At 35.9% G+C, this 16757-nt stretch overlaps 3 protein-coding genes across 12 annotated transcripts; 1 reads left to right on the forward strand and 2 right to left on the reverse strand.

The window, feature by feature from the left end:
* Positions 1-1805: 1805 nt before the first annotated feature.
* LOC147541900 (uncharacterized) lies at positions 1806-5764 on the forward strand. 2 transcript variants are annotated; one of them, XR_015224128.1, is made up of 9 exons: positions 1806-1892; positions 2642-2900; positions 2985-3191; positions 3277-3366; positions 3443-3544; positions 3639-3995; positions 4086-4147; positions 5193-5252; positions 5605-5764. XR_015224128.1 is itself a non-coding variant. In XM_086637957.1 (8 exons), exons 2-7 carry the CDS (start codon positions 2787-2789, stop codon positions 4119-4121), a joined length of 906 nt encoding a protein of 301 aa, XP_086494083.1. In that variant the 5' UTR covers positions 1806-1892; positions 2642-2786; the 3' UTR covers positions 4122-4147; positions 5605-5764. The 2 variants fall into 2 exon arrangements, 1 of the variants encoding a protein (XP_086494083.1); XM_086637957.1 differs by lacking the exon at positions 5193-5252.
* A 520-nt stretch (positions 5765-6284) lies between these two features.
* On the reverse strand, positions 6285-12211 carry SDG38 (SET domain protein 38). Its single transcript, XM_086633625.1, has 9 exons — positions 11969-12211; positions 10203-10802; positions 9009-9824; positions 8560-8615; positions 7904-8030; positions 7469-7538; positions 7196-7375; positions 6907-6978; positions 6285-6703 (listed from the first exon to the last, which is right to left on the reverse strand). Exons 3-9 carry the CDS (start codon positions 9375-9377, stop codon positions 6585-6587), a joined length of 993 nt encoding a protein of 330 aa, XP_086489751.1. The 5' UTR covers positions 9378-9824; positions 10203-10802; positions 11969-12211; the 3' UTR covers positions 6285-6584.
* An 801-nt stretch (positions 12212-13012) lies between these two features.
* LOC147541902 (glucan endo-1,3-beta-glucosidase 4-like) lies at positions 13013-16392 on the reverse strand. Of its 9 annotated transcripts, none has more exons than XM_086633631.1 (6): positions 16286-16392; positions 15463-15604; positions 14506-15323; positions 14076-14295; positions 13617-13644; positions 13013-13390 (listed from the first exon to the last, which is right to left on the reverse strand). In XM_086633631.1, the coding sequence occupies exons 2-6, from the start codon at positions 15527-15529 to the stop codon at positions 13246-13248; spliced, it is 1278 nt and encodes a 425-aa protein (XP_086489757.1). In that variant the 5' UTR covers positions 15530-15604; positions 16286-16392; the 3' UTR covers positions 13013-13245. The 9 variants fall into 9 exon arrangements, with proteins under 9 accessions (XP_086489757.1, XP_086489759.1, XP_086489760.1 ...); XM_086633633.1 differs by lacking the exon at positions 16286-16392 and adding an exon at positions 16018-16273; XM_086633634.1 differs by lacking the exon at positions 16286-16392 and adding an exon at positions 15985-16067.
* Between the last annotated feature and the right edge of the window lie 365 nt (positions 16393-16757).

Below are 16757 nucleotides of genomic sequence, written 5' to 3' on the forward strand. Positions count from 1 at the left end.
TATGAGGTTTGCTGGGTCATCTTCACTTTTTTTTTTTTTTGTTGAGAGGGGTCATCTTCACTTGGAAAGCTTGCAATATGTTGTTGGAAGAAATATGGCTTGTATAAAACTAACTCTAAGGAATAAACTTCATTTGTGTGGAGTGGTAAAATTTATACGTATCTAATATCGGCATTATTGAGGCGGGGTTTCTTATATATGCGGTTTTTATAATCACCCATTGGAGGGGAGTGAGGCGGTGTGATTAGGATTTTTAGTAAGCTATATAAACTGAAACTCTAGTAGATATCTTCATAATTTGTTCTTCATTCTAGGTGGAAATTTGCGCACCATTGTTCGTTGTAAAGTAGGTCTCGTCATCTGAACCACGTAACTCTCGCGTGTTTGTGCGATTGCTTACTTTCTCTGCTGCTTTTCTTGATGGTTTATTTACTTTCATAACACACGGTACTCAGATCCAAAAGAAAAATTACATCAAGACTGAGTCTTGACAAGTTAACGACTATAACAGATTCCAGTCAATGCCATCACCTGCACTGGTCGAGAACATATTAAAACGTATATAAACATACTTTTAAACAAGGCCCGAGCGCATTGAGGGGTTTGACCTCTCTCATTTAATAATGGAAGGAGAAATAACTCCCGCAAATGGGGAGATAAGCGTGCTCTCATGCATAGCTAGAATACAATTTCTTGTTCGTCTAATTGGTTGAGTTGGACATTTTAACATAACACGATAAAAGACCTAGATCCGGTAGCTTCAATATATAACCATAGAGCTCCACGTTACTAAACAAGAGACACATATCAGGTTTAAAAAAAGCACCACATATAATCATATCAATATCTACTGCCCGATCGCTCATTGCTTATTGGTTTCTAGTCCGTAGTTGGGAATGTGTAGAGATGCAAATAAGTTTTTGAAGGTAAAAGAGAAGTATGATTCATTTTCGGTGTTTTCTAGTGAATGGACAGATCCAAGTTGTTAGTTTGAAGGGTAAGGTTGTGGGTATAGTTCAGGAAGGGTGTGCACTTGAAGGCTATGGTCTATCTGTATGCTCCGAGGACAACTATTTTTGTAGGTCTAGTCGAATAGACAGTGTACATAAATCAAACAACAAACTTGAAATAATTGATATACGTACATTGATTTATCGACGTTCCATTACAAAAGGCAACCCCGTGTCAATGATTTATAGACAGCCCATTACAAGAATAGATGAACGATGAATCTTTATCCACCATTTATCACAACTCGAACTTGTCTTCAAGTTTCAGAGAATCAGAAACTTCATAGTCACTGAAATACAGGCACTACAAAAATCGCGAATATTGCCGACGGTCCTTACCGACGAAAAAAAGTAAATTTGTCGCGATAAATTATTCACCGACGGTTTTAGAATGAGTCGTCGGTCGTATTGGACTTTCGCCGACGGTTTTTACTAACAGACGTCGGCATAGGTCATTCCGGAAAAGTCCGTACTTTATAGATTGCCGACGCACAGCGTTTTCGTCGGCACATATTAGTTTCTCGACGGATTTATGTGCTCTGTCGGCAATAGTTTGGCGGGATATTTATTTTTTCGTGGACTTTATTGGCGCTCAAAATAAAAAAAATTCCGCCAAATCTTATCCCGACGGAATTTTTGTCCACGTCGGTAGTGGTTGACCTTGGCCGACGGTTTTGTTTAATTTCGTCGGTAGAAGTCGATTGTGATTGACCCTGGTTGACCCTGGCCGACGACCTTTATTCTTCTCGTCGGTAGTATCCCTTAAAAAGAAAAAGAAAAGAAAAAATCCCTCCTCTTCTCTCTGGTTCGATTTTTTCTTCTCTTTCTCTCTTGGAGTCTTGGTTGAGGAGAAAAGCCCTAATCAACTACATCAAATAATCAGTAAGTTATGAAACCCTAATCAACTACTTCTTCTTGTTCGATTTAGCTCTCTCTCTCCCTCTCTATCAGTAAGTTATGAAACCCTAATCAGTATGTCATGTCATGTTTACAAATTGTAAAAACTACCTTCAACCATAACAAGAAAGAAGTAACTTCAAAATGTGTGTCGAGTATGTTCATGTGATACTTTATATGTTATAACTTATAAGTATGACTCTTTCAACTTGATGCAAAAAAATTAATTAGTTAAATTTGTTCACTCTTGCCTCTTGGAGATGGCTTATTCTGCATGGTACTTTCAAAAGTCACTCATGGTAGTAGTTAAATGATAATTCTAGTAGTTGATTTGGTGAAGGGTTTTCTCCTATTTTTAATTTGACTTAGGTATCATCAGTTTAGCTTGCCCATTTTATGAATTTGTTTTGGATCTTGGACAAATTTCTAATCTCTAATTCTGTATTAGGTATTTGATCTTGAACTACCTTTGTCTTTACATGGCTATTTGAATAACTTCAAATTAATCTGACCTGGCTATTTGGGCATACTTGTTAATTTAGTAGTCTGGCTTATTTGGTGTCTATGTGAGCTTATTATTCTAGGTATTTCATCAATTTGATTGCATACTAGTTTCTGAAATTTACCTTGATTCTATTATGTTAAGAAGTTAGCTTTCATGGACAAGTCTTGGCTGAAATCCGACAGAAGAACTATATGAATTCTAATGTTGAGTATTTCTCTTGTTTATGTAGGTCTTGAAGCATCATGTCCGAACCGCCAAGAAAGAGGGGAAGGGGAAAGAACAAAAATAGGTGGTTGAATCAACTTCCAGATGGACAAAAATTACATATTGATTTCGATTCAGAGAACTGACCAATTGGACCAAATACATCAAAAATGGCACAATACATAGGATTATTGGCGAGAGATGGTAACAGGTTCCCAATAACAAAACAAAAATGGAAAGAAGTTGACGAGGAACAAAAAAAGAAAGCTGTTAGTGAAATTAAGGTAATAGATTTGGGTTTTCATTAAAATATTATCTCTTTTTCCTTTTATGTTGTTTTCAATCTGCTTACTTATTTGTTTTTCAAGTTAATGTGCGACGTTCCTGATGCGTCTGATAAGCTTCTAAGTAAAGAGCTAAACAGAAAATGGAAAGATCATAAATGTTCTACGAAGAGAAAGTTTTATACAGATGTTGAAGACAAGAGTGAATGCAAAAAATCAATTCCTCCAGGAATTGTCTCTTCTCAATGGTTGACGATGGTTCAACTCTGGGACACTAATGATGATATTAAGGTAAAACAAATTTTTTTCATCCCTTTATAATTGTTTGAAGTTTTTGCATTATAGTTTCTGAATTTTTTTTTTCTGTTAAATGTAGAAGTTAGCCGAACAAAATGCCAAAAATAGAGCTGCTCTGAAACTTAATCACCATCTTGGGTCGAAATCCCTAGCACAAGTTTCTCATGAGGTAAACCTTGTATTTATGATTTTTGTTTTTGTTTTGAACTTCTTAATTATTGTTTTGTGTGTGTTGATTGTTACAGTTCCGACAAGAAAATGAAAGAGAGCCTACTCGCGTCGATCTCTTTGAAAAAGCATATACAAGTAAAGACAACGGAGTAGACCCCAATGCAGTCGAGCTGCTAGTAATAATTTACATCTCATGCGATTATGTTTTTTTGTTCATAATGATTATGTAGATAAATATATAGACATTGATCAAGTTTATTCTATTTGCAGAAAGATATGGAGCAAAGAAAGGAGATTGCGACCCAGAATGCTGATGGAGAATTTGAGGACTTGCCCGGTCCTAATGACATCTTTGCCCAAGTCATGGGACCAGAGCGAAGTGGTAGAATTCGACTTATGCCTCATGTGAAGCCGAAGGACCTCTTTCCTCGACAATCTTCAACAACTAATAAGAAAATAGAGCAAGAACTGTCCAATATTAAGGAACAAAATGTTGAGTTAAGAGAGGAGAATGCTGAGTTAAAAGAGAAGCTTTGTAATGTCACATCAGAGGTATCTTCTCTGAAAGCACAAATGACACAGGTCATGAATTTCATGCGATCACAGGGAGCTAGTTCGTCATCAGAGGTAAATTTAACTTATTGATCTCATATATGTTAGCTTTGTATGTTGCTGTTTTAAATTATTTTGATGATTTCTTGTATTTTGTTTGGATAGGGGCAATATACGCGCACAACTTCTTCTCAGATTTAGCTTGGATGTGATTACTTTTGTTTAAGGTAAATACTTTATGCATCTTACATTTATTTTTCATTTAATTTGTTTGAGTTTTTTCTACATCACATTGATATAAGTACGATGAAAGACCGGACTGTTTATTGCTACACGTGTGTTTGGTGTCGAATTTGAATATGCTAGAGATACTTATAGATGATATTTGAATATGCAGTCACTTAGATGGGTATAATTCTGTATGTATATCTTTGTGATGATATGTCATGTTAAAACCATAACCTAACATTTCACATCTTTTATGTTTAAAGACCCAATTATGACTCAGTTTTGTAAGATATAAATTATTAATTATGTTATTGCTTCGATGAAGCATACGACTATATGAGTCTCGTATTCCCATTTTGAGGTTTTTAGGGTGTTATATTTGATACCTCCTTCTGGTGTTCTTTTTTAACTTATGCCCCAAACTTGTTTGATATTAGTACCACCATTACCATTATGCTTTCCATGTGACATAGGTTGTTTATAAGAAGGATGTTAGTTTCCTATTACGACTTTTAACTCTTTACTACTTAATCTGAATATAACTAAACTTGGGACCCGATGAAAATAGGAATACTATACCACTACTGACAATACTAGGCACCATTACCATTATGCTTTCCATGTGACATAGGTTGTTTACTTCAATTAAATTTAACTAATTACTTACTAGTAGTGACTTTCACTCTGATTCATTTTTATTTCATCTAGTTGTGATAATTGATCGTTCTTGTTTTATCTTTTATATGTGTTTTGCCTTTTGTTCTGAAGATTTCTATACATGTATGTAGAATCTAATCATCTAGTACTAAATCACCAATTGAACTTGTTAATTTGATTTGAAACAGTTTGAGTTTGAGATTTCAATTGTTTTTTTTTCCTGACCGATAATTCTGTTTGGTGTTTGATTTTGGTTTGATTTCACTGTGATTCTTTATTCTTTACTGATTTTGATTGAGTTTAGATCAGGATTTTAATTTGTTATAAATTCTAAGTTTATTCTGGTTTTCTTAAGTGTCTAACTAGAGAGATTATGTTTTCCTGCAGGCAAGGCAAGTTCATCCTCATAAAAATCCTAATGATCCTCAAGCTGCTGAGAGATTCCAGGTACAATGAAGTACCACCTCTCAGTATTATTAACAATTTGCAATTTGGATCGATTACTGCAGATTGAATCGTGACATCCGTAGTTTTAGTTGTGTTCTTGCATAATTTCGTTAAGTTTTGTTTCAATATAAGCTACTCATTTAGTTAACATATAGTATCATGAAACTAGTTTTGCTTTAATCCTTTGATGAGTTACCCATGGAAAAAGTACACAATCTTCTCATTTAGTACTTCAACCCTTAATGCTTGGAGCAGTACTAGCATTGTAACAAGTTACACCTACTTAAAAAATTAAAATTGAGTTCCAAGCATTGAGTTTGAATATCGTTTGTTCGGTTGTTTCTTTGTGCAGGTCTGTTGGTGTTTCAGAGGTGATAAGATACTTGTTGAAGATCTGATTATTATAAGTTCATTGTTCCTAAACTAGTTTTGTAATTTTGAATCTTCAAATCCTTCATGATTTTGTTTTCGTTAGACAATGGCTATTATGAAACATATGACTTGTTCTTCAATGTGCATTAGACGTTTTATAGTTATGCAGGTTAATATTCATTATGCTGCTGCATTTTATGGATTACCAGGTGCAGCAGCGGGTACAGAAATTAGATTCCAAAAAAAAAAAAAAAAAACTATTGCCGACGGAGTGGAAACCGTCGGTAAAAGCAACACTTGCCGACGACTTTTTGGAACACAAACCGTCGGCATATGTTAAGAAACTCGCGGGAAATGGTGTTCCCGCGAAATTATCTTTCTCACTGCCGACGGTTTTTTATTTACAAAAACCGTCGGCAAACTTTCTGCCGACGCTTCATTTTCGTCGGGAGGTTCGTCGCGGATAGTTTTCGTGACGCTTACATTGCCGACCATTTTCTTGTCGTCGGCAGTGAGCTATGCCGACGAAATTTATATGCTGCCGACGCTTTTGTACCGTCGGCAATATTCGCGATTTTTGTAGTGAGGTTATAAACTTCAGGCTTAAAATATTTTTACTGGACATATAGGATGCCAAGGCTGAAACTAGAGGCAAAATATAAAAAATTCCGAAATTTCTATTTCAGTTAACTTTGGTAATGTATTTAGATTCATGTTCCGGTATCTGTCCCACTCGGCCTGATTAAAGGCTTAATCATTGGTCAGAACTTAACATCATAAAGCTATCCCCACACTCTATAAGCTCAGACCTTCTCAAAACACAGACTAATGTAAAGAACATAAAAAATTAACAGAACATAAAGGTCAGACCAGCTACCCAATAGTTTGATCTCTAATGCACGAGACAGGATTCTTGTACGTGATCTATAGCAGAAACAGTTCGATATATCAAGATGAAACTTAATCGCCAGATATGCATCGAGGGCAATTGCAGTTAAAACCAAAACCTTCAAACAAAAGGGTTTGTCGAGCACCATGGTCCATACTTGCATCTATATAGCAAATTCGGAGTTCTTCCCCTGTTTAAAACAATTAAACACTGAATGAGCTAACATTTTCATGTGTGCAGGGAAGTTAGCAATGTCGTGATCAAACCCGAAATAAGTTATAAAAAATGTGATAGATAGAGTGTTAGATCAAACCCAAAAGAAGTTATAAAAAATGTGATAGATCAAGTCAGCTATTATGAAATGACAAACGATCTAAGGTGTAGCGGTCAAACCTGCTTCAATATCGCGGAGAGCCTTCAACCTTGCATTTACATTGTCTATCCATAAAATGTGAACATTCGGGTCTGCAAAGAGAAAAATTATATCATTTCGTGCAAAATTTTAGAAGGGTTCAGGGTTTCACTCAAGTCTGACCCAATGCATTTCCGCAGCCTGTACCTTTAATTTAAATCATTTAAATTTTCAAAAAACAGTTGATAAAGTACGTGGCTAGAAATATCCCACGCTAGGTTTTGAATCAAATTCTGATTAAGTCTCTACGGGGAAAAGTACTTCTCTTACCACAATCATGATTATAGAATGATGGGAGCATATAAACAGCATTGCCCACTGCAGCTTCAGAGTCGACAGATGCTATAGCTGATGAAAGAAGATCCTCGTAGGATCCACCCACCAATTCAATTCGAAATGCATTTATACGTATTCGTGCCAAAACTCCAATGTACCATTGTTTGGTTAGAACTAATAATGTTAAGACGAATGCTTATTCTGAAAGGAATCTAAGCATGGAAACTAAAAGAGATGTACATCTGGTATCTACCGAATTAAGGATACATTCCATCTGTTCACCTTTAATGTTGAACTTCATAAGAGTGCTCTTTAGCAAGTCAAACTCTTCTTCCATCTGGAGTTAAATTAGTGCACCTGTAAGATAATACTGAAAGAAAATGAACGATAAAAACATGTATGTTTCTCCAAATTAACCAGATAAAATCGTGAAGCTCACTTCGGCTGAGTGGTAATATACTAATATGTATATTTTTACACATGTTACTAATCAATGGTTGTTACAAATTGGTGCCCAAGATATGCTTAAAGTCTTTTAATGAAATAGGTATAAGACTTCAAAGTTTATGTCCTTTGCTATAATAGATTGAATACAGTTTAAAAGAGAAGAAAGTAACTCTCAAGGTTCATAAAATCATATTCTTACTTCTTTTATCTAAGAAGGGTCTCATGTTTACAAAATTCTGTTTGAGTTTATCTCACCTGTAAAATCATCTGAGGAATTAGCTTAGCAGGTTGAAGAATGTCAAGACTGTCAGCAGATGCTGCTCCTGATATAACCATACAAGCCAACCGCTTCACTAAAAGTGGGTATTTCAAACCTCGAACCCTTCAGAAAATAGTAGGGAAAAAATATATTAAGACCATTTCATTTTCTTTCCTAAAATATAGCAAAAGCATGGTGTACAACTCTGAAAGGCGTTGGGTACCTTAGTTCATTAAACTGTTTAGCTCTCTCTACGTGAAAGCCGAATTTCGGCACTTGCAAGTTTCAAAAAAAGTTCAGAAGCACTACAAACTTAACAAGACCTTTACTTTGACCATGCTAAATTATAGATTTGTACAACATGCTTAAGTTTAGACCTGTGAAGGTTCCCCTCTAAAACGATTCGAAGCAGACATCCTGATTTTCACTATTTGGCTTCTATATCGAGGTGTACGACTGAAACTTTTTGACATGACAATGAGCGGAGAGGACCTATACATTATATTCTTGGTTGCTAGTTACCCCTTCTCCCATGTGGGACTATTCTCACACTTCATAATAACTTGACTAGACCATTGAAGTGTTCACATTCATTGGCAAACTCATAGAAACACATTACTATAAAAAAAAAGATGTAGGAATGAAGTTATACCTGCAATATTCATAGTATGCTGACCAATCCACTTGCTTCTCAACCGCGTAAAAATCCTAAAGGAGTAACATTCACTTTAATTGAGTTAATAATTAACATTAAAAGAAAAAGGAAGACAAGATCAATCTTCTAATCAAATTCTTAGGTTTATAATTGGCGAACAACTACGAAATAATGACATTGGCATATCAAATAAAAGAGACAATTCAAGCCACTTAAACACAACCTCTCATTTCTATACTTCAATAGTAATTTTGTGAGTAACAAATCTTTCAAAACTGTAAACCCTAAACCCTAAATAGATAAATAAACCATTCCAAATGTGAGAAATAAAATTTTGCCCCCAAAAGTTTCAAAAACTATGAGGAGCTTCATTACTTTAACCTAGAACAAAATTCAGTAAATCAATTTATCCTAAAATAATAAAACAAGAAGAGTAAAAGATTAACCTTTGATTGTTGTAAGCATTCTTGGGTGCAGAAATGAACATTTTGATATTGAGAGGGAACTTTAATACCGGAATTGAATGATTTCCTGAGGCAAAAATAGCAGACATTGTTGTTGGAGAGATGATGATGTGAAGGATGGGAAACTAAGGGTTTAGCTGTGTGGATTAACTCTCCCGCTCCGATTCTTCGAGTTGAGAAAACACCTCTGCCTGCTGACTCAGTTAAGTTAACCTGGATCGGTGGAGGTGAAGGTCGACTCGGTGTTTCTGAACCAGTGGAGGAAAGGAAGAGAAGCTGGTGGTTACAATAATAATTAAGGGGTTTCTTCAATGGAGAATACAAACGACTAATACTGAATTTGGAAAGCATTCTCAGAGAGGAGAGAGAGAGGTTTGTGTTTGTTTTTTTTTTGTCTGAATCTGAATTGGCTGAACTGAAATGGCTGAATCTGAATTGGCTGAATAATTTTACGAGTTAGCATGTTTGTTTTTTCATCTGAAATATTATGTCTGAATTGAATTTTTTACATTTATACCCTTATAGTAAAAGAACAATTACTTCCAAATCTTTCAACAAAAAAAAATCCAAATCTTTCAACAAAAAAAAATCTGAATGTGTGTTAATTTAACACTAATAACCCCTTGAATTAAAAAACTTCCACCACCAACACCACTACCACCACCACCACAACCGAACCAGCACCACTAACCACCACAAAACCTGAATAAAAACTATCTACCGATTCACAAGGAGCTCCTTCTCACTGATCATGTACTCGTCTTCATGCTCCGTGCCTTTCTCAAGTGAGTCAGCTACCTATTATTAAATCAAACAGAGAAGTTATTAAGTAGGTTGATTATTTTCTATCAAGACCATAGAAATTAAAGGAATAGTAAGCCCTGATATCTGTCAAACTTCCAAAACTTAACAAAGCTGGGAGTTACTTATCAGCATTATCACTACGGTAAGTACAGCTCGCATATGTTCATTACAAGTAGCAGTATCCCTAACAAGAGTCATGATCATGATTCAAGCATTTAATCATGATCATGATCATGATTCATTTATTCATTCAGTTATTTGATATATAAGTATTGGTTTAAAGTGAACAAAATTAGAAAACTTTTAACGACATTGAAACAAATCACTAGGCCACGAAAAAAAAAAACGAGTAGTTAAAGTGAATATATCTACCTTGTTGTCAGCTCCGACTTTTATCTTCTATAAGAGTTTGATTGAGCAGCAGATCGCACAAGTCCAGTTGCAATTTCATCACGTAAATTAACCATAAGTGTGTTCATTCCGACCGAACATGTGAGGTATATTTGGTGGAGGATCTTCTAAATTTGCACCGACTTCTGAACTATTAAGTACTTCCCCCGAATCATCTTGAAATCGTTGAAACAACACATCATCCCGTGAAACTCCAAGTAGAAAATTGTGTATTGACATACATGCTAGAACTATGTCTCTCTGAGTTTCTAAACTATAACAAGGCATTGTCTTTAAAATTGGAAATCTGGCTTTAAGTACTCCAAAAGATCTCTCAATAACATTCCTTAGTTGAGCATGAGCGTGATTAAAATTTTATTTTCCTAAGAGACCCTTGATAAAAGAAATCTGATATCCGACGTTTGGTGCATTGACAAACAACTTTTGCCAACCGACAAGCTCCGATGCTTTCAACACAACTTTTTCCCATGCTTAATCCATCATTGTTAGAGATTTCTTCTACATCGTTCTTCTCAGCAGTAGCACTTCCTCCCGTTGTCGAGAATTGATCGAATTCCATACCTAAATTAGTAAACAAAATCTATGGTTCATAATGCTCTATGGTTCATCAAGATTTCAATTACGATAAACTAGAGTATATCACATTGTTTCTAATAATCCTCGGCTAAGTGCGTACAATTTCAAAATAAACAATAATCTTGAAGTTTATATTCCTTATAAGCTTGTACAACACAAGTATATCAATATATATGTATATGTACATATACACAAGTGTGTAATATGTATATGTCATTACATTTCTATAGTCTGATTTTTTGCACCTTTCTTCTACAGTGCTTACTACCTAGGACCACCCATGGATAAAGAGAGAGATAAAGTATGTACTAGACATGCATCATATCATTACAAGATTCTTCTCTTTCTTCCATTTCAAAAAAAACCCTTAATTCTTTAACCAGCAAAAACCCTAGTTACTACTTTCACACATTCATTTAAATTCATCAAAACCTGTACCAATTAAACCAACAAAAATTCTTAAAACTAAGCAAACCCATTGTTGACTGAGAATAGTCCGGCACTTGAAATCGTTGAAATGCAGTAAATGCACCATTGTTCTTCGAAGACTTCAAGAAATCAATGATGAAAATGGGAAGTTTGAAGCCTCTTACTGGTGAAAATGGGGAGATTCGTCGTAGTTGTAGGATTGTTAATTAGTTAGTTTAACTATCGATGTCTCTGTAATCTAGTATCGACGATGATCATGCTTGTGTAAGTACCCTTTTAGGTACTATAATATCTACTCCCATATAGTAATGGTTGGGCTTTAACTAAGATAAGTAATGTTCGAATTTCGAGTCTAGAAATCAACCAAGTAGTAAATATTGGTGTTGTAAAACTCAATTAACAAGCTCTTCCTGCAATTTTTTGTGGGTCTTGTGAAATCAGGATCAATCAATTCAGGCAACTTCAATATTTAATCTAGCATAAACTGACCTATTCCAGTTCAGCCTAGGTGATGTTTGTCCCTTTTTCAGTTCGTTTGAGTGGATCTCAAATCAACCATTCAAACGACTTCAAACATCAAAACTAAGCAAACCCATTAAACCCTTTATAGGGTTTATGACAATATTAGCTAGTAATAGTAGTTCAAAAACTGCAAAATAAAATACAGAAATGAAACTAACAACAACTTATTGAACTTGTTGAGAGAGAGAAATGATCATTACTAGGTCTCCGGTGCTGCTCACAACTAGGTCTCCGGTGCTGCTCGTCGCGCTCAATAGCTTCAAATTGGCGATCTTATGGAAGGTGAATCAACAAATTCTGCGATTTTGACAGAGGGTTTAAGAGAGAGAAAGTGCGTGTGTGTGTGTTTTAGAGAGAGAGAGAGGGAGGAGGGAGGGAAAGCATAAGGACTGGAACTCAGCTGGAACCCTAGGGTTTTCTGAGTGAAGAAGCCGAGAAGAGAAGAGAAGAAACTCTCGATTGTTTTGATTTCTAATTTTTTTAAGAGGGTTAAGTTCGTCATTTTACTCATTTCAGATTGTGTCCTTCATTTTCAGACTTGTTTTGAAGTCTGAAAATATGTGGACTTATTTCAGCCGAATTCAGACTTTGGGACTATTCAGACGTCAATTCAGATTTTGTGAAAAAAAAACAAACGTCTGAAATCTGAATTGGTCTCCAATTCAGATTTCAGATCTGAAATTTTGAAAAAACAAACACAACCGTAGAGAGATTTCTAGTGGCAGTAAAAACAATAATATTTGGAAGGAAAATGACATTATGTTGGGCAGTCTCCCCGCGGTCCGAATCCTGGCCCAGTGCTCTCTCTAAATCTTGACCGGCCGTGTCACCCGACATAGACTATATGTGAACACTATCAACCACTTGGGCAACCAAGTATTGACGATGAGGTCTATGGTTTTGTTTCAATCAACTCTCGAAAAATTCGTTTCTAAATATTTCGATCTAGTTTGAAGAAGGTCCACATTTGTTTGAAGATGAAGGATCCATGTGGAAGATCCAAAGAAGGTTTATGGATTTGTTAAAACTTCCCTTTGTGCTTTTCATTTCTCATTCATGATTTTCATATCCAAATTTGAAAACTATCTCGGCTAGTTTTGTTCAGATCTGAAAAGGTAAATCCAAAGCTATGAAATTAATTTTGCAAACTGACTTTCATTGATTTTCGTAGCTAAATTTGCATTTGCAAACTCAGGTTGCATCAGCAAACCATGTTTTTCTTAGGCTTTTGTGGAGAAAAGATGTATGAATTTTTTTTCGTAGATATATAATGTTATGAGCACAAAAAAAGCCCAAAAATGTATACATCAGAAGATGAACAAAACCCTAAACATTATATTACATATATAATCAACAACAAGAAATGAACATTTAACCACACTTGATTGTTTTCAACTACCCCATAGAGTTCTCTGTACAAGACATTGATCAACTACCCTAACAATTCAAGCAGGCCAAAGAATTGGATTGATTTTGGTTATCGAAGTTGTAGCAGAGCAAGAACTAGTATCAAGATCAAATATGGTAACTCCAAAAGTTGCAGCGTCGGAATCGCTTTGCCAGGAACAATAGGTCCTGATCCTGATGAAGGTGCCATTGTTCCGCTCGTATTTGATCTAGGACTGTTCCAGAAGAAAAAAAACAAGTAAAAAAAACAATAAGATTTTGAACTATTCTTTTTTCTCAAAAGTTTCATATCTGAAGTGGTAACAGAAAGTAATGGGGTTGTCAGTTGTATCTGAAGTTTGAAAGTACAAAAGACCAATAATTTTCGAATTGGAAGTCAATGAAAAACAAACAACGCCATGAAACTAGTCAAATTTGAAGGCAAATTAAAGAAGTGCTCACCTTCCTCTATATATGCACGAACCATGGCCTATAAAGAAAACAAAAGATATTACATTAAGACGTGACGATGGTCGATGAAATGAACACTTCAAGATGGAAAATAAACAGATTACAAGTTAAAGGAATAACAGTGATAAACCTTCTACAAGGCAAAAGAGTGACCTAATTCTAGAATATGAAGTTACTTCTTGATTCAATCAATACTAAAAAACACTAACTCCATCGAGTAACCAAAAAAGATGCATTAAACCATATGAGTAGGGCTGGGGTAACGGCCCCAGAGCCCGCTCTACGTGACCTTACCTGCCCGCGCCGAAGCAAACCCATGGGAGCTCGCTACCAAGCTCACGCCCACTCGGCCCACAAACCCAGGCACAGTCAGGCCAAGGGTTCCAAATTACAACAATGCATGAGGCTTAGATAATAGACACCAACAGAACCGAAGCACAAGAAACTTACTTGGATTTACAGTGGTGGTAGTCGCTGTCCCACCAAAATCGCAGGTTCCACCAACACTCCGCATTCTCTGAAAATAATCGTTATAGGCATAGGAAGAATGACTTTGGATATTGTTAGGTTCATAACAAGGTTGCCCTGCTTGAAGGGCACTGCAATTTGCCATCCCTTGCCCACAAGCCCAATCCAAGCCCGATCTTAGTGCATTAGAATCGGCATCTGGCTTCGCAACACAAAACAAACCTGATTCAGATGAATTTGTAATCACTGGAGTACCCAAAGGCAAAGAATATACAGAAGTTCCATTCGTAAAAAATAAACCCCAATTCTTCTCGGAAATGGGTCCTGGCCGCTTATCCTCATTAAACAGCTCATAAATGTATGTATTGACGGGCATTTGTGGCCGACTAGGAGGCCCAGAATTATTAAGTACCCGACGGATTAGATTTCCATTATAGGCCCGTGAATTCTCCACCGTGGCATCATGTTCATTTGCTCCACCTAGCCAAGGCCAACCCGTTTCAGTCACAGTAATCGAAATGTCAGAAAAATTTAAAGCTTCCATGGAGTAATAAGCAGCATCAACCATGGCATCAAACATGCTACTATAATGAAAAAGGGTATTAGAATCCACAATCTGTTTCGATGTAGGTAGCGGTCGGGAAAGAGCGTAATCAATGGGGAAAATACCATTTGAATTGATGTAGTCAAAATAAGGGTAAGCATTTAGCATGTAAAAAGATTGGGTATTCTTCAAAAATTGGAGAAACTGATACATCGTCGAGTTCCATGAAGAATTAAAGGTGGCGGTTGAGGGTGGAAACGACTTTGGAATTATGTCCATGGATTGAGGACTTGAAACTTTGACTTGGAAATTGAGATTGGAAGCCACAAGAGCTCGATGAAGATTGTTCATGGCGGAAACCAGCACAGGAGCAGCATGAGGAATTGTACTAAGAACCTCACTACCAACAGCTATGGCTGTTATATTGATATCGGGAATATATGGTGCAACATTCTTATTAATCCAAGCTGCCGCTATTGATGGTTTTTGTCCAATTCCAAGAACTTCCTCGTTGGTGACCCCTACCATGACTTCGATGCTCGTGTTTGCTAAGGCATTCAACATTCGACGGTCCGCATCAAAAAGTCGGACATGGGTGATTTGATGAGCCTTGAGAATGGCTACCACATCTATAGCCGAAGGCAAATTTGTCATATCAGTGCCGATGTTCATTCCAACAAATGCACCTACAATTACGAAAGATTTTTCGCCAAATAGGCCAAAAGATGTGTATGGAAAAAAAAGAGAAATCAAGCTTGTCAAAAGAGGAAATGCAGAAAGAAATGAAGTTCATATCCATGAATAATTTCCGAAACATTGAAATACCTGATGCACCAGATAACATAAAGATAAGTAGAAGAATCATGTTTGTCTGCCATTTTTCAGGCGACATTCGGCCTAGGATATTTCGACAGACAGCTTCACAACTGCCCTAGCTGGTAAATCAAGCTATTGATGATGAGGAATCCTGGAAAGACAAACAAAATATAGTTGATAAACAAAGCCATATACCTTAAGGAGGAACTCTGAAATGAAACAAGACATCAAAAAGAAAGGATAATTACAACTTAATCTAGATGCTAATAAAATCAAGAAATTAGATGCAAGTAACAAATGAACATCAAGAAAATTTAACCTAATAGCTGCATTTAACTTGAAGGTCCCAAATAATATCTGATATCCTAATGTTCTAAAATCAAGCAGAGTGAGTTGTGCAAAAATATCAAAAGGAAAGAGGTAAAACAACAGAAATTCAGCACATCAAGAAACAACCCTAGATGAAAATCCAATAAAGAATGACTAAACTCACAAAACCCATGAACCATCAGAGAGAAAAAAAAAATACACTCTTTGTATATGGGATAAAAGAGATCAAGTAACCTGATACAGCTCCACTAGCTCAGAGAGAAGGAGAAAATTATAGTTTCTTCAAAAGCAATTCCAAACAGAGTTGAGTCTAAAATGGGTATAATGAAAAGTGGGAAGGAATATTTCGCAAAGATTTTGAAACCCCACCACTAAAGTCATTAACTTTACAAATGGTAGTTGAACAGCTGAAGAAAGTTCTAGGAAGTCAATTTCATTAATACTAAAGTGCTTAAACATTAGGAGGAAGATTTATAATACAAAAAGTAACAAAGCCCATTACCTCTTTCCATCTTGCTTTTCTGTAATCAAATTTCTCATAAACAAAAGAAGAAAAAAAGAGAGAAACTTTTCAGGTCTTGCTGTTACTTTTTTGAAGTGTAAAAGTTCATAATTTAGTTCATTAATTTTATGCTTTTATACATTTTTGTTTTTTTCCCCATCTGTCTTTTTCATAGACCACATTTTCCGTCTGGAAGAGACATCTTTTCATGGTTGTGAATGCTGACTGGCCTTACTCTGGGATAGTGGATAATACTTCAAAACCAGAGTATTGACTTGTTTATCTTGTCGGGCCAGTCCGTTCGAACCCACCTTCGAGTTTTGAGTGTCCATCTACTCTAAATAGACTCAAGTATCCATTGTGATTTAATCACTTATGAATGAAATTGGTTCGCATGGTTTCAAAAAAAAAAAAGTATCCATGACGAGTTTCAAATTCTCCGGTTTTTTTTTTGTCCCCAATGATGGTTTTG

This window comes from Eschscholzia californica, unplaced genomic scaffold (genome assembly GCF_041429995.1).
Source record: "Eschscholzia californica isolate CP2 unplaced genomic scaffold, dmEscCali1.0.p SCAF_4, whole genome shotgun sequence".
Lineage (NCBI taxonomy): Eukaryota > Viridiplantae > Streptophyta > Magnoliopsida > Ranunculales > Papaveraceae > Eschscholzia > Eschscholzia californica.